An 18494-nucleotide genomic window follows, 5' to 3' on the forward strand; every position below is an offset into this window, starting at 1 on the left:
TCACGAATCTCACTTTCTTAAGCTATGTACATGAGAAGAAAATGTGGACTAACTTGACTGTTCTTACTACAACACAAAAGAAGAAAAAGATAACTGGCACTAACTGTTTATCGATGACACAGAAGGTTCGAAAAATCAAGTTTTTAGTTAAAAGTTGTTCTTTTTTTCCCGTCTTTTATACAGTGAGAAGCCTTGTGAAGTACTAAAGACACCATTTAATTTAAAAAAGGGTTTCTCAAGAACTTCATTTGATTTTCCACTTTTAGTGATTGTCTATTGTTTGATGGTATGCACATTTGACACCCTCATTCATCTAGTTATCTTCAGGAGGAGTTTCTAAGATTCAAGTCTCAACTTATAAGTTACAAGCATCTTAGATTAATCTCCAACTCCTGCTGAGAAATTGTTATAATCAACTGAATAATTATAGTTTTTGGGTAATAAACTTTTTCATTTTTAAACTCATAAATTATATACTTGATGGTGATTTTAAGTAATCATTAAATACGAGATTTAGATTTTAAAACTTTAAATTAGAGATATGATGACTGAATCTAACACATTGATTGGCTATGAGATATCATTTCTTTCGATAACATATATAAAAATAATATTTAAATATGTCACGGTCTTTTAACAGATATAAATTATTATTATATTAAATTTTTATCCTCTCTAACCAAGATTAAAAAGAAATATTTGTCATTTTATTGAACAATATTAATAATTTTAATAAATATTGTATCACAAATGTAAAATATAACATTTTATTTAAATTTACAACTACATTAAATCTGATTTTTATTTAAATTCTTCTTAAATATATAAAACCTATTGCAACTGTCAATTATTATTTAAAAAAAATTAAAATTTTTATTTTTTAACTTGCAAGAGTATAGCTCGCATGTCTATATATATATATAAGGGTGATTTTTTTTTTTAATTGTTTATGAATTCAACCAAACACTCGACTATAAGATGTACATTTTCTTATATAAAAACAAGTTACAGTAATATTGAGTAATATTTAATAATTCTAATATTTTTTATCTGTATTAAAGTGCTTTAAGTAGGTTTTGAGAAGTTAGTTTATTCTCTTTGTCTCAACTTTTAAAATATGGTGACAATATACATTTAATTATCAAATATAAACAATTGTCTTATAATATTATTGACCTTTAAATATTAAATATTGAGTTTTCATAAATTTTACATAACCATCAAAGTTCTTTTAATTATTAGAAACAACCCGATTTTTGACCTATTGCATTGCATTACCAAAACCCCTCCAAAAAAAAAAAAAAAAAAAATCATTTAAAAAAAGAGAAATGTATTGTTACTCTTATTTTATTGTTACTTAGAGGAAATTAAAAAGTAATTTCTTTAATTATTCTACTCCTTTTCAAGAAAAACATATAAAGGATATGTTTTAAAAAAATAAAAAATATATTTTACTTACTAACACCAAATCAGGTGTTTATTTGAGTAATAAAATAGAATTTGGAGTAGATTTATGTATTATCCCTAAATAACAAAAGAAAAAAAATCAAATTTATCCTCTACTTTTTTATTCTGCTTAATTTAATTTCTAAATTTGTTTTAGTTTAGTTCACTTTTAAACTTTTTAAAATGATTCATTATACCTCAAAATACAGTTTTTTGATTCACTTTACTTTTAAAAAAATTACAATTTTTACTCAAATTTACCCTTAAATTAAACCAGTTAAAAACTTCAAAATGAAACAACCCTTTATGGGTTGGTAAGAAGTCGGTAAGACAAAATTGGACAAAGAAAATAAACTACTCGACTATAATAACGACAAATAAAAATAATAAAACTATACATAATTGCTCTTCCCATAAGATAAAATTGTGACAAATAGCTATCTCCTTTCCTTTAAAGCCTGGATTGGAGAAGCAAGATCGTAGCATAGAAAGTCTTGCTTACCATATACTCTTAGACGGAAGATGTTATGGGTGTTTTCCACACCACTTCTTATAGGCTAAATTTGACCCAATAAGTCGGTCCAATCATCTAAAGCCCAATAGGCCTAAGATCAAGCTTGTCAAGACAACGCCACACATCGCTAAGACCTGAGCTCAAATTGTGAAACCAAGCGATGCTTCCAACTCGTTGGCCTAACCAAGCGAGCTCTTAGTAAGGCTTCCAGCTCGCTGGTCTAATTCTCCAACTCGCATAGCAACATTGCTATTGAATAACCGGAGACATAGACCCATCTACTTTATTTGAGGCAAACCAGATTCCTGATAATATAAAGCCTATTCCCGATTTTATGGAATTGATAAGGACACATTATCTCCATGATGTCATTATTTCGCTTTTGAATTTTATGCAATTATAAATACCCCTCACTATAAATAAGGGTCAAAATATTATTGTAAAGGGAACAAGAAGAATAATATACGGTTACTTTGCCGGAATGCCCAGAGAACAGTCATGGAATATGCATCGTTCTGGTCGAACCACGTAAAATTTTCTTATGTATCGTTTATCTTGGCTTCTATTTTGTTCCTCTTCTTTGGGTTTGTGCTAATCTTCTCATTACGGATATACGAATCACGATCAACTAATTTTGAATGTCAACAGAAGAGTTTGAAGTGGTTAAAAACCTTAAACAAAGAAAGAAAGCCAGAAAAAAAGATAACAAAGAAACATAAAGAAAAAAGGGTGTCTTATTTGTTAGATTATGGTCCAAATTTATCGTTGTCGAGGTATAATATTTAATTTATTTAATTGAAAATGTCACCGTGAAGTTGCCTCAGTCTGCAAAGAAGAAAACTGTCAGCGGGCACGAAGAGATCCATATGCAAACATTCCAATATTTAAGTCAGATATTGAGAATGTTAAAAATTATATAGCAAAATTTTTATTAGTATTAGTGACGTATATTTTTTAGAATAAAGTTTTACTTATTTATAAAGGAGAATGGAGCAATACTAAATTTCCTTGGTTTAGAATTTTTTTATAAATAATGTTTATCTCAATATTCTAATATCTTATTAGAATTAAGATTTTTAATAGATAATATTTATACATTTTGTACCAAGGATTTATAAAGATTCCTAAAGAATAATATCTATCATTTTTATGGGACCCTCAAGAGGATTTGCTGATGTCGGAATTATCTAATTTTTTCATTGGGCGAGACCCCTCAATTAAAGTGAATTTTACACATTTTTAATCAAAAAATATTATTTTAAATTTTTAGTCTTTTTTGAGAGTGAGTCATCAGTTGGTCTCGAGAAATGATTCCCTGGTGGTATTGAAAGTGAGTCCTCAGCTAGTCTTGGAAAGGGGTTCCCAATTAGTCTTGGGAGTGAGTCCCAAGTTGGCTGATGGATCTTAATTTTATACATATTTTATTTAATTTTAATTTTATATAATTTTTTTTACTCAAGGTGTGAGTTTATATAGATTTTAAATAATTTGAATTTCTTTTTATAAAAAGCAAACAAATGAATTAAAGTCAAAGAATCGGTTTAAAAGAATTTATTTATAATGTTAATTTTAAAATTAATATTATAATATAATTAAAAATTTAATAATTAATTATGAAGAAGGTTGGAAATAAGCAGCAGGACATCAAGGCAAATGAAGAGATTAAAATACTTCAAATTGGAATTGGAGAAGGGTTACGACAGAGGCATATATATATATATATATATGATATTATAAAGCAAATGGAGAGGAGAGATTGGATTTGGAAGGAGAATTGGGAGGACGGCAGAGGAATAACGGAGAAGCGCAATCAAGCCGCAGCAAACGGACGCGTCCAGATCCGTGTGACCCAGATCTGTTTCAGATCTGGGCAACGAGCTCTCTTCTTCTCCATCCAATTTTATTTTTATTTAAATTGTATTTAGTTAAATTATTTTAACTAGGGTTTGAATGAATTTTAATTTTAAGATTATGTTATTATTTGTTTAGTTCAATTCAAAATTAATTATTATTTGTATCAAAAATTTATATTATTGTGTTTAATGTTTTAAAAGATTGGTCACCTTTTAATGATTTATGTACGAGTAACTAAATAATTGTTATAAACTAAATTCATAGACAATATAAATCACATGTTAGACTGTGATATCGAAAGATAAGTAGCTTATGTGCGAGAATTGATGAAGCTTAGTGAGTCAAATTCCCTTCCAAGACTAAAGATTTTTAAATAACTTAATACTTATTTATTCTTTTGACACCTACTTACAAATTTAATGATAGAATTGAATTAATAAAATATTAATATAACTTAAGAAAGCTTATTAATTAATTGAGAAAAATTCACCATCACATGTAAATAATTTTAAAATATTGTAACGATATTTTTTATTTTAAATTGGGTTGAATAGATAATTACATAACCTAAATTAAATCAAATATAATATCCGGTTGTATTTATTTATTAGTTTTTCTCATAATAAAATAATTTAGTTTTGCTTTAATTTTATCTTATTAGTTTTTATTTTTCTTTTATTCATTTAATTAATTAATTAGTTCAACTTAGATTAATTTAAAATTATTTTAGTATTGTGATTTAGTCTTTTTAGAATCAACACTTCTTTCATCGTTATATGCATATTTGACTAATGTGCACTTTTCTGAATTAATTGTACATAAGTCACACATTATTAACCCTAGGAAAGGATTCCCAGCTCGTTTTAGGAATGAATCCCCAGTTGGCTTTAGAAAATAATTCATAGCTAGTAATAAGAGTAAGTCCTTAACTAGCTTTGAAAAGGGATTCCCAATTGATTTTGGGAATAAGTCCCTAGCTGGCCCCAGGAGAGAATTCCCATTTGGTCTTAGGCATGAGTCCCTAGTTGGTTATAGAACGAGAATTATAATTAGTCTTGAAAGTGAGTTCTTAATTGGCTTTGGGAGAAGATTATGAGTAAGTATTGGGAATAAGTCTCCAGCTGTCCCTATAAAAGGATTCTTAGTTGGTATTGTGAGAGAGTTTATAGAGGGTTATGGGGCAAAGAAGTTTGAGTGGTGTGAGACAGACTATCTGGTAGCAGTTTCGTATGGCATGAGAAATCATCTTGTGTTCCAAATGAATGCCTCAATAATTGAGCATTTGTCTCTTTTTAACTCTGTTGATTGGCAATGTTTTTTGTTCATACTATTGTAAACTGGTTCATTAACTTTTCATACATTTCCCCCAAACAATATCAATTGTTGTTGTCGAAATACAATAATAAATTTATTTAATTAAGAACGTTATCATCAAATCACATGAGTTTGCAAAGAAGAAACACAATCAGATGGTGCATGAGGTCTTCACACAAGCGCTTTGATACTTAAATCAGATACTGAGGATGTTAAAAAGTATAAAATATAATTTTCACTAGTATCACACGCACATTTTTTGAAATAAATGCTTACTTGTTTATAGAAAAGTATAGAGCAATTATACATCTCCTTGGTTTGAATTTTTTTATAGATGATTTTTATCATAATATTTCAATATCTTATCAAAATTAAGATTTTTAATAGGTAATATTTATATTTTTGTATCATAATTTTATTATAATTTTTAAAAGATAATATCTATTTTTTTTTCAAGTAAATTTATAGATATCGAAAATATTCTATTTGCGTGTGTTGTGTGGAATTCCCCAATTGAAAGAAAATTTACATAATTTTTAGTCAAAAATATTATTTTTGGCTTTTATATTTTTTTGAACTTTAGAGGGTTGATGGGAAATAAGAAATAGTTGAGAGATTTAAATGTAATTAAGCCAAAGGATGAGACGGAAAATTCCCGTACATAAAATGGAAAATCAAAAGTATAGTATAATCATTACCACATGCAACAGCTGCATATATATTGGAAATTACAACGGCAGCCCCTTCTCTCTCTCTCTCTCACACACACACACACACACAAACACTCCTCTCTCTCTCTCTCTCTCGGTTCCCATCTTCTATCTGGCGGCTCTCCCTCTCTGTCTCAAGAAAGTGAGTTCGCTTTCCGTTGATTTTGGGACTCGCCTGATCTCAGATCGATTCCTCTTTGCCCTAACCCTATGTGGGTTTAGAAGTTGCGGAGGAGGAACTATAGCTTCGTTCAAAACCCTAGCTAGCTCGTCTCTCTCTTCGATCCCGACCAGAATTGGCCGATCTGTAAAGGTTTTCTAGGGTTTCGGTGCGATTATAGCCGCCATGGTTGGAACCACGCAGCTTCATCCGCAGAACCAACCTCTTCAGCCTCCGGCGTCCACAGCCGCCGCAGCAACCTCTGCTGAGGAAGAAGCCTTGAAGAGGAACACCGATTGCGTCTACTTTCTTGCTTCCCCTTTGACCTGCAAAAAAGTTCGATTCTTTATCCTTCTCTCTCTCTCTCTCTCTCTCTCTCCACATATATATATATATATGGTTGTGTATCTTGGTCTGGCAAGTCATGCGTGTGAATATATGCATGGGTGTTTGTCGGATTGTTGGGGAATGAGGTGTTTGTTTGCGCTGTTTTGCTCAACGGTTTTGCCGTTTCTGTCTTTTTAGCCAGATCTTTGTGCGATCTTAGTAGTGAAAGGGGGACTTAAATGGGGATCCGACTCTTGATTAGGGCCTGTTTCTGATTAGATTTTTTCGAGTACCGGATCTCTTTTTGATTCACGTGATCGGTATCGGATTTCGCTAGAAGTCGCTCTTTTTCTAAAAAAAAAATCTGACTGAATTGCATCTGATGTATTCTTGAGTTTGTGGCTGTTCTAATCGTTGCAAGAGTGAGAACATGTACTTCTTTCTTTAGATTCTTCTTCAATTGGTCCAGTTGATTGTGGCTCAATGTTCATAAAAATAATTTTTGGATTTGGTTTTTTTAGTTTGGAAGAAAAGAGATATGAGATAGAGAGATAGAGGAAAAGAGATCAATTGTTTTGGAAGAATAAAATAACTACCTTTTGTTTTATGGGAGGGAACTTATGTTTAGCCGAAGTGCAGTATAAAAGAACCTTTCATGCACTTGTGTCTTTCCTGATAATTTGTGTACGATGATGATTGGTAGTCACTCTTATCATGTTAAGGAATAAGGATTATATGGGTTGATTGTTAAACAGCATGCACGGTAGATTTTGTATATAATCATGACTATCTTCATTGCTTTGCTGTTTGCCACTTTTGTTTTGACGTTCTTTATAATCGTCGTATTTTATGTTTGTTAATTTTTCCGATACCTAGCATTTCATTGTCCAAATTCATTTGGTTAGCTGTGCGATATTATTATAGACTGATAACATGTAATCAATTAGAGACAATTTACTCTCTCTCTCTCTCTCTTAATAGAACTAATGTATATGCATCAATCTATTTTTCTTAGGTTTTTGCACTCTGTTATTTTATGCATACATTATAATTCTTCACCAACACATTGTATCTGATATTGGCAACTTCTAGTAAAGCCATTCAACGATGCTGATTTGGGTGGAAGATTGAATGTGATGTTTTACTGCCCATTGTTTAAGAAAGCGCACTTTAAGTGCAAAGCGTGAAGCACAGCATGCTCGGGGCTTTTTCTGTTTGTAGCTCAGCGACTTTAGCTGAGTTTGATTAAAGTGTGCTTAAGTTACGCTTTTACCTAAGCTTCGAAGAGCAATAAAGCATGCTTCAGAAATACACTTGGGTTTTTTTTTTTAATATGAATGGTTGGATTTGTTTAAAACTTTTGCAGTAATGTGTTTGCTTGTATGAAATCCTTACCAAAAAAAAAAAAAAGAGCTATTATCTGATCTTAGAAAGATCTAAATAAATCATATATCTATTTGTTTAAAAGAATGAAGACAACTGTATTTACCAAGCAAAAGATATTGAAGGAAACATGTAATTAGGGTAAGTTAGGGGTTGCTAATTTATCCCCAATTGCTGTAAATTAGGGATTGATGATAAAATCCTGATTGTTGTAAATTAGAGATTGATGATTGATTCCTGATTTTGTGAATTAGGGGTTGATTGATTAGGGATTTTTGTAAATTAGGGATGATTGTTTTTCCTTATTCTTCTATCTAATCCTTTGTATAATGAGTTAATGAAATAGAATATGTTTTTTTACCAAACTTACAAAATACAAAATAAGATTTAACAAAATAAAAGAATAAAAAAATTAAAAAAGAATCCTTAACATATTCAGATCCTTTCAATCGGGAGTTTAGACCAGTTTGTCTTCTAAGTTCCATGAGGTCCAACAGCTGACCAGATTGTATTATTTTATATGTCCCCTATGTGTATTTTCTATGGTTGCATGAACTTGTAAACTAGTATAAAATATAAATGAAAAATGGTATCTCATCTTTTGTTAAATTTGCAGCCCTCATTCTTATTTAGTCTTTTTTAATGATTACTTTTTGAATAGTTTATATTTTAAATGCTTATAAAAGTTTTTCTCTTTATTTTATTTATATGCGCTTCACTTTGCTTAAGTGCGTGCTTTGCTTTGTGCTTAAGTTCCGTAGGCCTTCTACACTTAAGTGTGCTAAGCGCTTTTCAAAACACTGTTACTACCAGAATAAATACGTGCTGTCTGTATTGATTAAGTGTTGATCCAATATTCTCTTTTATCATATTTGAGCAGGGAGCTGATTGTGAGTATCGGCACAGCGATGTTGCCCGGGTTAACCCCAGGGACTGCTGGTTTTGGTTGAATGGTAATTGCTTGAATCCAAAATGTGGATTCCGACACCCGGTACGTGCGTCTTCTTCTCTAGCTTCAATGTATGCTTCCTTTATTAGTCATATTAGTGGCTTAGAAACTGATATAAAGCTATGAAATAATAGTTTCTGTTGGTTTCCTTTTATATTATAAGAATGAGATGATAACCAAAATTTTCTTCTTTTCAGCCTCTTGACGGGTTATTAGGGAACCAACCACCTACTCCTGTTGGATCTTCCATGCCTACGTTACAGACTGCACTGCCATCACCTGTTTCAAGCACCCCTCATAACTCAGCCAAACAGGCTGTTCCTTGCATTTTCTTCCAAAAGGGGCTCTGCCTAAAGGGTGACAGGTGTCCCTTCTTGCATGCACCACCAACTGCCAACAACAAAATCCTGCAGGTTCCTGGAGGTGCTAATGTTTCAGAGCCTCCAACTCTTAAAAAGTCTTTAGGTGGCCTTGAAAAGTGCAGTCAAGAGCTAAATGTTCAACAAGCAAATACACCAAAACCAGCTGAATTACTTCCCCAGCTCAAGCCACATGCCAAAGTTGAATCTGGTCCACCCAAAAATGGAGTTGCCACTGACAGATATGTGCCACCATCTACCGGACTGGATGAGCAGCCTCCTAGATACAGGAAGACAAATGTTTCCCCTGCTCCTGCCGAAAATTCAATCAGCAGGTCCAACCGTGTGCAGCAAGTTCATGTGTTGGATGATCATGCTATCATGAACAGTAGAGATGCTGATGAATTCTCACGAGAGCCCTCCCCTGGTTTTGATGTTCTGGTGGATGATGATCTTAGGGATTCTGATTATTATCATAATGAGGACCACTATGGAAGCACAAGGGCTCATGAGGGAAGAAATTTGAGCCAAATTAATGATTATGAAATTGGTCATTCTGCAGATTATGATTCAATGGTTGATGTTGACCGAGACATGTATTGTGATCCACATGGATATGATTCATATGACCGCATGCATGGGCAGTATCCTAAGGAGCAGCGAAGGAATTCATCAGAGAAGATCTTAGTGGGGTCAGGGCATTTTGAAAGGAGGCGATACCCTAGAGCCAACAGTCCCGATCAAATTGGTGAGTCAGATTTGAGGTATCGCTTGTCGAAGCAGAGGAGAGTTAATGGTTTGAGATCTGTCATTAGTCATGATCGTACCCGTGACAACCATGCTGAGGACCGAAGTTACCGAGGACCAGCTCGAAGGGATGCTCACTATTTACTTCCAAATGAAGGTACTGTTAGTAATCGCCTTCGCGGAAGAATAAAACTGCCGGAGAGATCATCCTCTCCTGTTAATGGAAGTGAGTTACATCCAGACAGAGAAATGGAAAGGGGAAGGAGTTGGGGCAGGTTGTCTCCAGGAAGGTCACAGGTTTCCACTCGCCAGGGGAGGGTTCGGGACAGAATAAAAGAAAGGTTCCCTGAGGATATCAATAGCGAGGAGAGAAATTTTAGAGGTCCACGCATGAGAGACGCTATGAACGACACTAACGTGAATTTTGCTGGTCCAAAAAGTCTTGCAGAGCTTAAAGGTGGGAAGAATACTGAGAGGAACAAGCAGCAAATGAGCGATGAACAATCACTTGGGAAACGGAAATATTCAAAGTTAGAGAGCCATCAACAACCTGAAGAAGACCTCTCATTCGAAGGACCGAAACCTCTAAGTGAGATTTTGAAGAGGAAAAGAGCAGCTGCAACCGAAGTTCCTTGGAAAGGTTCGGTGTCTGCCAGTGAAGAAGATGCTAACCCGAAAGAAGAGAAGTCAGGTGGCTTGAAGACTAGAACAGGCATTTCCTCTCTTGTAACCAAGGAGCCAGCTCACTCCCCCGAGCACAGCAATAATAGGGAAGAATCCAAGTCTGCATCCGCTGCTGATGTTTTTGAAACAGAAAACAGAGATGATCCAATCCCCGGAGAAGAAACTAAATCTGCTGACTATCAGTCTCTTCAACATAATAATGCGGATGATGTCGATGTTGAAGACGGGATAATAGTTGATGATGCAATGGAAGATCACCATGATCCTGAAACCTTTGAACAAAGGGAGGGCGAATCTGATTACGAGCAGCTTGATGGAGAGGACTTCAACCTAGACGAAGCTGAGCATGCAGAGGGTGAGGAGTACCTGGATGATGATGATGGAGACGACTTCGCAAAGAAGATTGGCGTCATGTTCTCCTGAGAAAGGGGGGAGGACTGGCAGCTGACGAGGCGCGTGCATGCTCCATGAATGTAAGCTTCTCCTTTGTAGCTCTGCTAGGTTGCTTCTCACAGAACAAATCAGTTGCTGTGGGTTCTGATAGAAGAAGAAGTAGTGATAATTGAGTCTTACTGTACTGTTTGATTTTTTGTTTTCTTTTTTGCCGCCTTCTTGTTGTATTTAAACTCCTGATTTTGAATGGGAATTTTTTCTTACTGGTTGTGGCTTTTGGCCATCCATGCCCCCCCCCCCCCCCATCAACTTAATTTTGCTTGCAGTGCAGATGGATGTAACATTTTTCTTTGCTATTTATGGCTGTAACATTTAGAGAGTTAATAACAACACATTACTAGGCCTTCCAGTCATATTTACTGGTTGGTGCCATTCTTTTTTGCGCTCGCTCTTTCTAGCTTGGTTGGATTATTCATCCTCTTCTGGTTGCTGCTGTGGTCATAATAATAATAAAATTATTAATAACATAATAGTACATTACATATCAATTATTGAAGTTAACTTATAGATGGCCAGGGAGTAACTGATATGACTGACTATTCCCACTGTTTGCTCCTTGTCATACACCCTACAAATATACATGGTTAGAAAGATTGCTTGAAATGATTTTTCCAAACAAACTAGTAGGAGATGATATTTTGTGAAATCAAATTAAAAGGGAAAGAATAATTCAAATCCAAATCTTCATTTTTTTCCAATTGTGCTGTTAAAGTTAAGTTATTTTATAGTTTAATTTATATAAGAATGTATTTGATAGTATTTCGATAGAAAAGAAAATATTTTTTAACTTAGTGAAAAATAAAAACCACCCCTAAAAGCAAATTTTCATGAAAATAGTCAAAATATGTTTTAAAGTGTTGTACCATAAAATTCAATTAAATGCAAAATGCAATCTGTCAAAATGAAATTTAATTTTTCGAATGTGATATTTTTTATGAAATTTTTATACTACTAAACACACTTTAATTTTATTTGTAAAATGTGATTAAGATGATTAACTTAAAAATGTCGGAAGTATTCTTTATTTATGTATTAATCTACTAATAACGTGTAAATGATATCTGCATCAAATTTATTTGGGACTGGTCTTGCCCCGATTTTCATGATAAAAATAGTTTTTTATAACACTTGAAAATTATAACTTAACAGAAAAAAAAAAAAAAAAACTCACTTAATTTGAGATTATGGTAACACCTGTTACTAGACTATTGATGTTAGCTTCTTGTACTTATCAATTAGATGAAATTTTAATTTTTCTAAGAACAAAAATAAAATTAATTTTTAAAACATTTATGCCATTATTATTATTAATTAAGAATATTGTTGCTGGGCTTGGCCCTTCTCTGGCCCACATATCCCCCGAACCGGTCGACCCGTTACAATAATCGAACCAGCCGATTCGCAGCAGAATGAAACCGAAACCATTGCCGCTCATCGATCCAGTCTAAAACCCTAACCACGCTCTTCTTCAACCCTAAACAACGGCTCGATCAAGCACTTCCCGGAATCATCATCATCATCTTCATTCGCGATACATACATATTCATGCTGTATAATATCTTCATCCGCATTCGATGCAGAGCCATGAATGCCCATCTGTACAGTGAAAATGGTTTCCGCCTTTGAATCTATATGTTTCTTCGCCCAAAGGATGCTAATTTTCCTTCGCAGCCTCTACGGAACCGGACGGAGAGCTTTTTATTCAAGTGTGTTGTTGTCAAGTACTCGGAGCCATAATAATTGCGTCTATAGTTGTTCCTTGAATGTCTCGCAATTGGCTTCTCCGATTCCGTACGCTTTCTTGAGCTGGATTACTGGATTTCTTTGTTTCTCTCCATATCCATTTTCCTCCAAAGCAAGTTTAGGCGATTTCAGTGTAGTTTTTGACAGGCAATTGATTTGTGAGATTGTTAGAGAAGAGAAGTGGGATGATTTTAGGATCATTAGCTTGTTCAATTCGGCTTTGGCTCCAATATGGGTTTCGAAAATTTTGGCGGACTTGCAGGGAAACCCGTCCTTAGCGTTGAAGTTCTTCAGATGGGCTGAAAGGCAAACTGCGTTTCGCCACACCACCGAGTCCTATTGTATACTTGCTCACATACTGTTTTGTTCAAGAATGTATGTTGATGCTCATAATATACTTAAAGAGTTAGTTACTTCAAATCAAGTGTTGCTGGGTTGTGATATATTTGAAGTCTTGTGGTCAACAAGGAACGTTTGTGTTCCAGGTTATGGAGTATTCGATGCATTTTTTAGCGTCTTGGTTGAGCTAGGAATGCTAGATGAAGCGAATGAGTGTTTTTTGAGGATGAAGAGATTTAGAGTTTTTCCTAAAGTGCGATCTTGCAATTACCTTTTGCAGAGTCTATCAAGGAGGGGTAAAACTGAACTATCCAGGAAGTTCTTTAAGGATATGCTTGCAGCTGGAGTTGTGGCATCTGTTTTTACCTACAATATAATGATAGATTGTATGTGTAAAGAAGGAGATGTGAAAGCTGCAAGAAGCTTGTTTGAGCAGATGAAGCAACTGGGTATGGCACCAGACATTGTTACTTATAATTCTCTTATTGACGGTCATGGAAAATGTGGACAATTAGATGCCTCTGTTAGTATATTTGAAGAAATGAAGGCTGCGGGTTGTGTCCCCGATGTTGTAACATATAATTCTTTGATCAATTGTTTTTGTAAATATGAAAGAATGCCAGCGGCATTTAAGTTTCTCCATAAGATGAAGGAAAGTGGTTTGAAACCAAATGTTGTGACTTACAGCACATTCATTGATGCTTTTTGCAAGGATGGGATGATGCAACAGGCCATCAAGTTCTTTATGGACATGAGGCGGGTTGGTCTTATCCCAAATGAATTCACATATACTTCTCTCATAGATGCAAATTGTAAAGCGGCAAATTTTAGTGATGCTTTAAAGTTGGTCAAGGAGATGTTAAATGCAGGAGTTCAGTTGAACATTGTTACATACACAGCACTATTGGATGGTCTATGCAAAGAAGGGAGGATCAATGAAGCTGGAGAAGTTTTTAGAGAAATGCTGAAAGCTGAGGTAGCTCCAAACCTGCAAATATACACTGCCCTGGCTCATGGTTATCTTAAGGCAAAAAAGACAGATGAGGCCATTGATATTTTGAAAGAAATGAAAGAAAAGAATATTCAACCAGATTTACTGACATATGGGACTATCATTTGGGGTCTTTGCAACCAAGGAAAGGTTGATGAAGCTAAGGTTTTGTTTTCTGAAATGAAAGCGTGTGGTATGGAAGCAAACCAATATATTTACACAACCCTTATGAATGCTTATTTTAAGGAAGGGAAAGCCGCACAGGCACTGAATATGCTACAGGAAATGCAGGATTTGAATATTGCCCCTACAGTGGTTACATATTGTGTACTGATCGATGGATTGTGTAAATTGGGATTGGTTCAGGAGGCCATGAATTATTTCCACAGGATGCCAGACAATGACTTGCAACCAAATCTTCTTGTTTACACAGCCCTAATTTATGGTCTTTGTAAAAGTAATTCCATGGAAACTGCCAGAAATCTGTTCGATGAAATGCTGAGCAAGGGTATGCTTCCAGATAGAACTCTGTATACATCATTGATTGATGGGAACTTAAAGCATGGGAATATTCAAGAAGCCTTGGATTTGCAAAAGAGAATGATTGAAAGTGGTTTGGCGCTTGATCTTCTTGCCTACACCTCTTTGATTTCGGGGCTTTCAAAATGGGACCTAATGCAACAGGCAAGGAACTTGTTCAATGAAATGATTGAGAAAGGGGTGCTTCCAGATAATGTTGTTTATGGTTGTCTGTGGAGGAAGTATTATGAGCTAGGCAAGATGGATGAAGCTCTTGAATTGCAAAACGAAATGTTGAAAAAGGGTCTTATTACTGACATGAGTGATTATCGAATTCCTGATGTTCAAACTTGAGAGGTGCTAAGTTTATATCCATCCCTGGTGGTGATTCTTATGCCTTGGCACAATCAAGGCAATGGCTTGTGCGTTTTTAATTGAGAGGAACAAGATCCACAGAAACACAGAGGCTGTGAAATATTCCAGATTAATGGGAATGACTTGCTATAACCTTTGGTTGATTCTGTTTTTGCTAATGGGAGACCCTTATGGCTTTTGGGGTGTGCATGGTCACTGTTGGCTCACAGCATATTGCTGAGAAGTTGACAATCAGAGTTGCTGTCAGGAGGGAGTTAGATTCCTGTTTTTTTGGTTCAAATATGTCAAATGATTTTACTAGGTGAATGCTGGAACTTGGATTCTTTATTGGTTTGAAGGAACCATGTTTTAGAGTCATGTTTAATTTTGTGAAACCAGGTTATCCTCATATTAGCACTTGGTACTTCTATTATCACTCTTCAACTCACAATCATGAAATTTTTATGGCAGCCGCCAGGATCTCAGGTTGGAGTTGTGCTATCTTGGGCATGATATTTCATGGCTTAATGAAGTGAAAGTTAACTGCTGTTTGGGAAACAGACCTTTCAAGGATATATTGCCAGGACTTCCTGTAAGTTTGTTTGGGAGGTTGAACTGCTGAGTCTAATTTTGTAAGACAAGTTTTAGTTAGATTTTACTTGTGTGATTAATTGGATGAGTTTACATAGACTTTCCATTCAGTTACGTCTTTTGATTGGGTAATCCTTGGTTGTGTTGTTTATTATGCTGTTTCATGTTTATACAGAAAAAGTCACATAAAAGAAAATATAAAATGTTGAAAACTGATGTACGATACCAATATATGACAGAGATAAACCCAAGAGTCTTTAGATGATATTTGTCAGAGTATTAACTTCTTTCCCATCTTTTCCACCCTGATTCCAAGTGTTTTTGATGAACTACTTAGCTACCTTCCATGATAACCGTCCTTTCTCATCACCTTGATGAATTATAAAAGTCACCTACAGACAATGAGAAGAATATTCCTTAACAAATAGGTTGTCTTAGAAATCCAATCCCTTTCACACGACACGACAAGTTGGTAGAAAACTCCCGGTGAGCTTGGCCACAGAGAAGCAACACATTTCAAGGAACTTTACTGCAGCATAATGACCGTAAAGACTTTTCCATAGATAATTGTAGAGTTGCCTTTTGAATATAAGATATTCACTGAAGATGGGCTAACAATATAAGCTCATACCATCCACCAATTTTTTTGTTAAGGCATCAAAAAATGTTCTAGCTTATTGCTGCTGGAGCTGTTGTGTCGAGATTTGAAATATAAATTCAGTATGACCTTTGGGCAAGTTATAAATTTGGGTGGGCGTTTCTTTTTGCTAGTCTCTTCAACTCTGACATGCCTCATTGATAATCATCTTGGTGGCATTGGCAAATGCCACCAACTACCTAGGTATTGATCCTCTCCTTTAGGGACAAACAGAAGTGAAAAGGAATCCTCTTGACCTATTAGATTTATGGGGCCAGGCCTTCACATTGTAGAAGTTAGCAGTCATGGTTTTCACATTTGGTGGGCGCAAATCCAGGGATTGGTTATGCCTGACATTTAGGAACGTAGTGTCACAGTTTTGACCTTTTCATTTATACCTTTCTTTTCTTTTCTCGACAAAGATCAAATCGCTGGCATGATAATCAGGCCTTTTACCTGATTATTAATTATTGTACTGTTTCAAATAACAAGAATGTACTCCACAACCTTAAGTGGTCACCCTTTATTTCTAGCTTCTTTGTCCGAAAAGTTGATGTCATATTTTTTAGCTTAAATGATGAAATGTTTCATTCTAGTTCCAACTCACTTTCCCTCTTATTCTGGACAGATTTGGGGCCGGCACGTGTCATGAGATAAGAAACCTTTCATGTTTCCTGATAATTGCTACTACTCTTTTAAGGAATCGCTTTGTGTGATTTTATCTGTGTCATGAAGTAATCCAGCAAGTTGTTTCCACGAGCTCGATAATCAGCCAGGTGTACCTTCTGCTAACACATCACATATGGGATCTTTTCTGGAGGAGTATGGAAGCAGGCTCATGGTTGTGGATTTTTATGCACAAATACTGTCCTGAAGTGAAGGTAGCAGCATATTCTCGTTTCCCGTGTCTGACCTTTAAGAAGTTTCTTTTTAGTTGTTTGCATTGTAAATGCATATAGTGAGACAGTTTTTGTTGCTGTATTTGCTCAAGAAAAGTAATCCTGCTACTTGTAAAGGCAATTAAACCAACTCTTTTGATGTATATATAATCTGAGATGTTCAATCTAATCCCTCCTAGATGCTGGGGGTGGTGGCTCCAAGCAGGCTTCAGTGACCAGAAATCTCTATTTAGTATTTACCACTGTTTGTAGTTTTCCTGCATTCATGTTATTAGAATTGATATATTGCTATTTATAGATATGCATATTTCATTCAATCTCATAGTATATAACATTTCTCATTCTATATACTTTTATATTTTATTTAACATTATTTAATAATGAATAACTAAAAAATATCAAATTTTGGTCTATTTTTCATATGTATCTTGAAAAATCTCCAAGTTTACATTTGTACATGACTTATGAATACATGCTAATGGTTGTTACATGAAACCATGTGACTAATGGTTAAATTATGACTCCTTATTGTATGGAAACGAATATAATACAAAATAGAAATAAAAAAATATCATTTTTTAAAAAGATAAGAAATGAAAATATGGAGAAAACACGTAAATTAAAAAATATAATAATATTTTTTGTAAATATAATTTTTAATATAAAAAATAGTTATTCAATCTAAAAATAAACATAAATTTCATAATGTGTTCAAACAAATTAATTTTTTTTTTTATCTCTATTCGTAGATATGAGTTTTCAAATCATAAACACGTTTTTGATATTTTTTTTATATTACAAAATAGCTACATAAATTTTTTAAAGTTCTAAAGTAATCCACAAATATTTTTTGACCTTTGAGAAATAGAAACACTAAAATGGCACCTTCAAAAAATTTTCATATAGATGATCCCATTCAAAAGTTCAGTCTAGGGATACTAGTGGAGTGAGTATCCTATTTTGATGGAAAGAGTTTAAATATTAAGAATATTTATGGGACTAAAGTATTTAAAATACTCAATTAATATATACATATAAGTAGATGGGATTAGAATATGTTATTTAGATGTAATTATGTATATATTATATTTATTTAATTATATATTATAATTTATATATGTAAATAATAACTTAAATTAGATATATTTTCACAAAACTTTAAATCTAAGTTACTTATGATATTTATTGTTTCTCACCTTTGTTATTAATAAATTAAGGTGGTATGTCTTTATTACCTAATGTATTGAAATAATTTAAACTATAAATATGAATTTATTAGAAAAATATATGTTAGATAACTGAGTCTTATTATTTAAGTATGAGAATAAAAATTAAATAAAATACATTAAGATATCGTTTGTTAAAATGAGTAAAATAAGATTATATTAAGATAAATTAAAATATTTTTTGAACCGACATAAAGAATGATTAAAATAAAGTTAAAAAATATTTTAAAATTTTTATCAAATTCTTTATTAAATTTTTTAAAATATATTAAATGACATATATGTCAATTTTTTT

General features: G+C 33.7%; 2 protein-coding genes across 3 annotated transcripts; both read left to right on the top strand.

Moving 5' to 3' along the window:
- Positions 1–5864: 5864 nt before the first annotated feature.
- On the top strand, positions 5865–11127 carry LOC127810141 (zinc finger CCCH domain-containing protein 17). Its single transcript, XM_052349419.1, has 3 exons — positions 5865–6334; positions 8589–8699; positions 8855–11127. The coding sequence occupies exons 1-3, from the start codon at positions 6185–6187 to the stop codon at positions 10868–10870; spliced, it is 2277 nt and encodes a 758-aa protein (XP_052205379.1). The 5' UTR covers positions 5865–6184; the 3' UTR covers positions 10871–11127.
- A 1172-nt stretch (positions 11128–12299) lies between these two features.
- Positions 12300–17216, top strand: LOC127810669 (putative pentatricopeptide repeat-containing protein At2g02150). 2 transcript variants are annotated; one of them, XM_052350259.1, is made up of 4 exons: positions 12881–13018; positions 13263–15168; positions 15318–15438; positions 16703–17214. In XM_052350259.1, exon 2 carries the CDS (start codon positions 13314–13316, stop codon positions 14844–14846), a length of 1533 nt encoding a protein of 510 aa, XP_052206219.1. In that variant the 5' UTR covers positions 12881–13018; positions 13263–13313; the 3' UTR covers positions 14847–15168; positions 15318–15438; positions 16703–17214. The 2 variants fall into 2 exon arrangements, with proteins under 2 accessions (XP_052206218.1, XP_052206219.1); XM_052350258.1 differs by having other exon boundaries at positions 12300–15168; positions 16703–17216.
- The last annotated feature ends 1278 nt before the right edge of the window (positions 17217–18494 follow it).

Source organism: Diospyros lotus, chromosome 9 (assembly GCF_014633365.1).
Source record: "Diospyros lotus cultivar Yz01 chromosome 9, ASM1463336v1, whole genome shotgun sequence".
Taxonomy (NCBI): Eukaryota; Viridiplantae; Streptophyta; class Magnoliopsida; order Ericales; family Ebenaceae; genus Diospyros; species Diospyros lotus.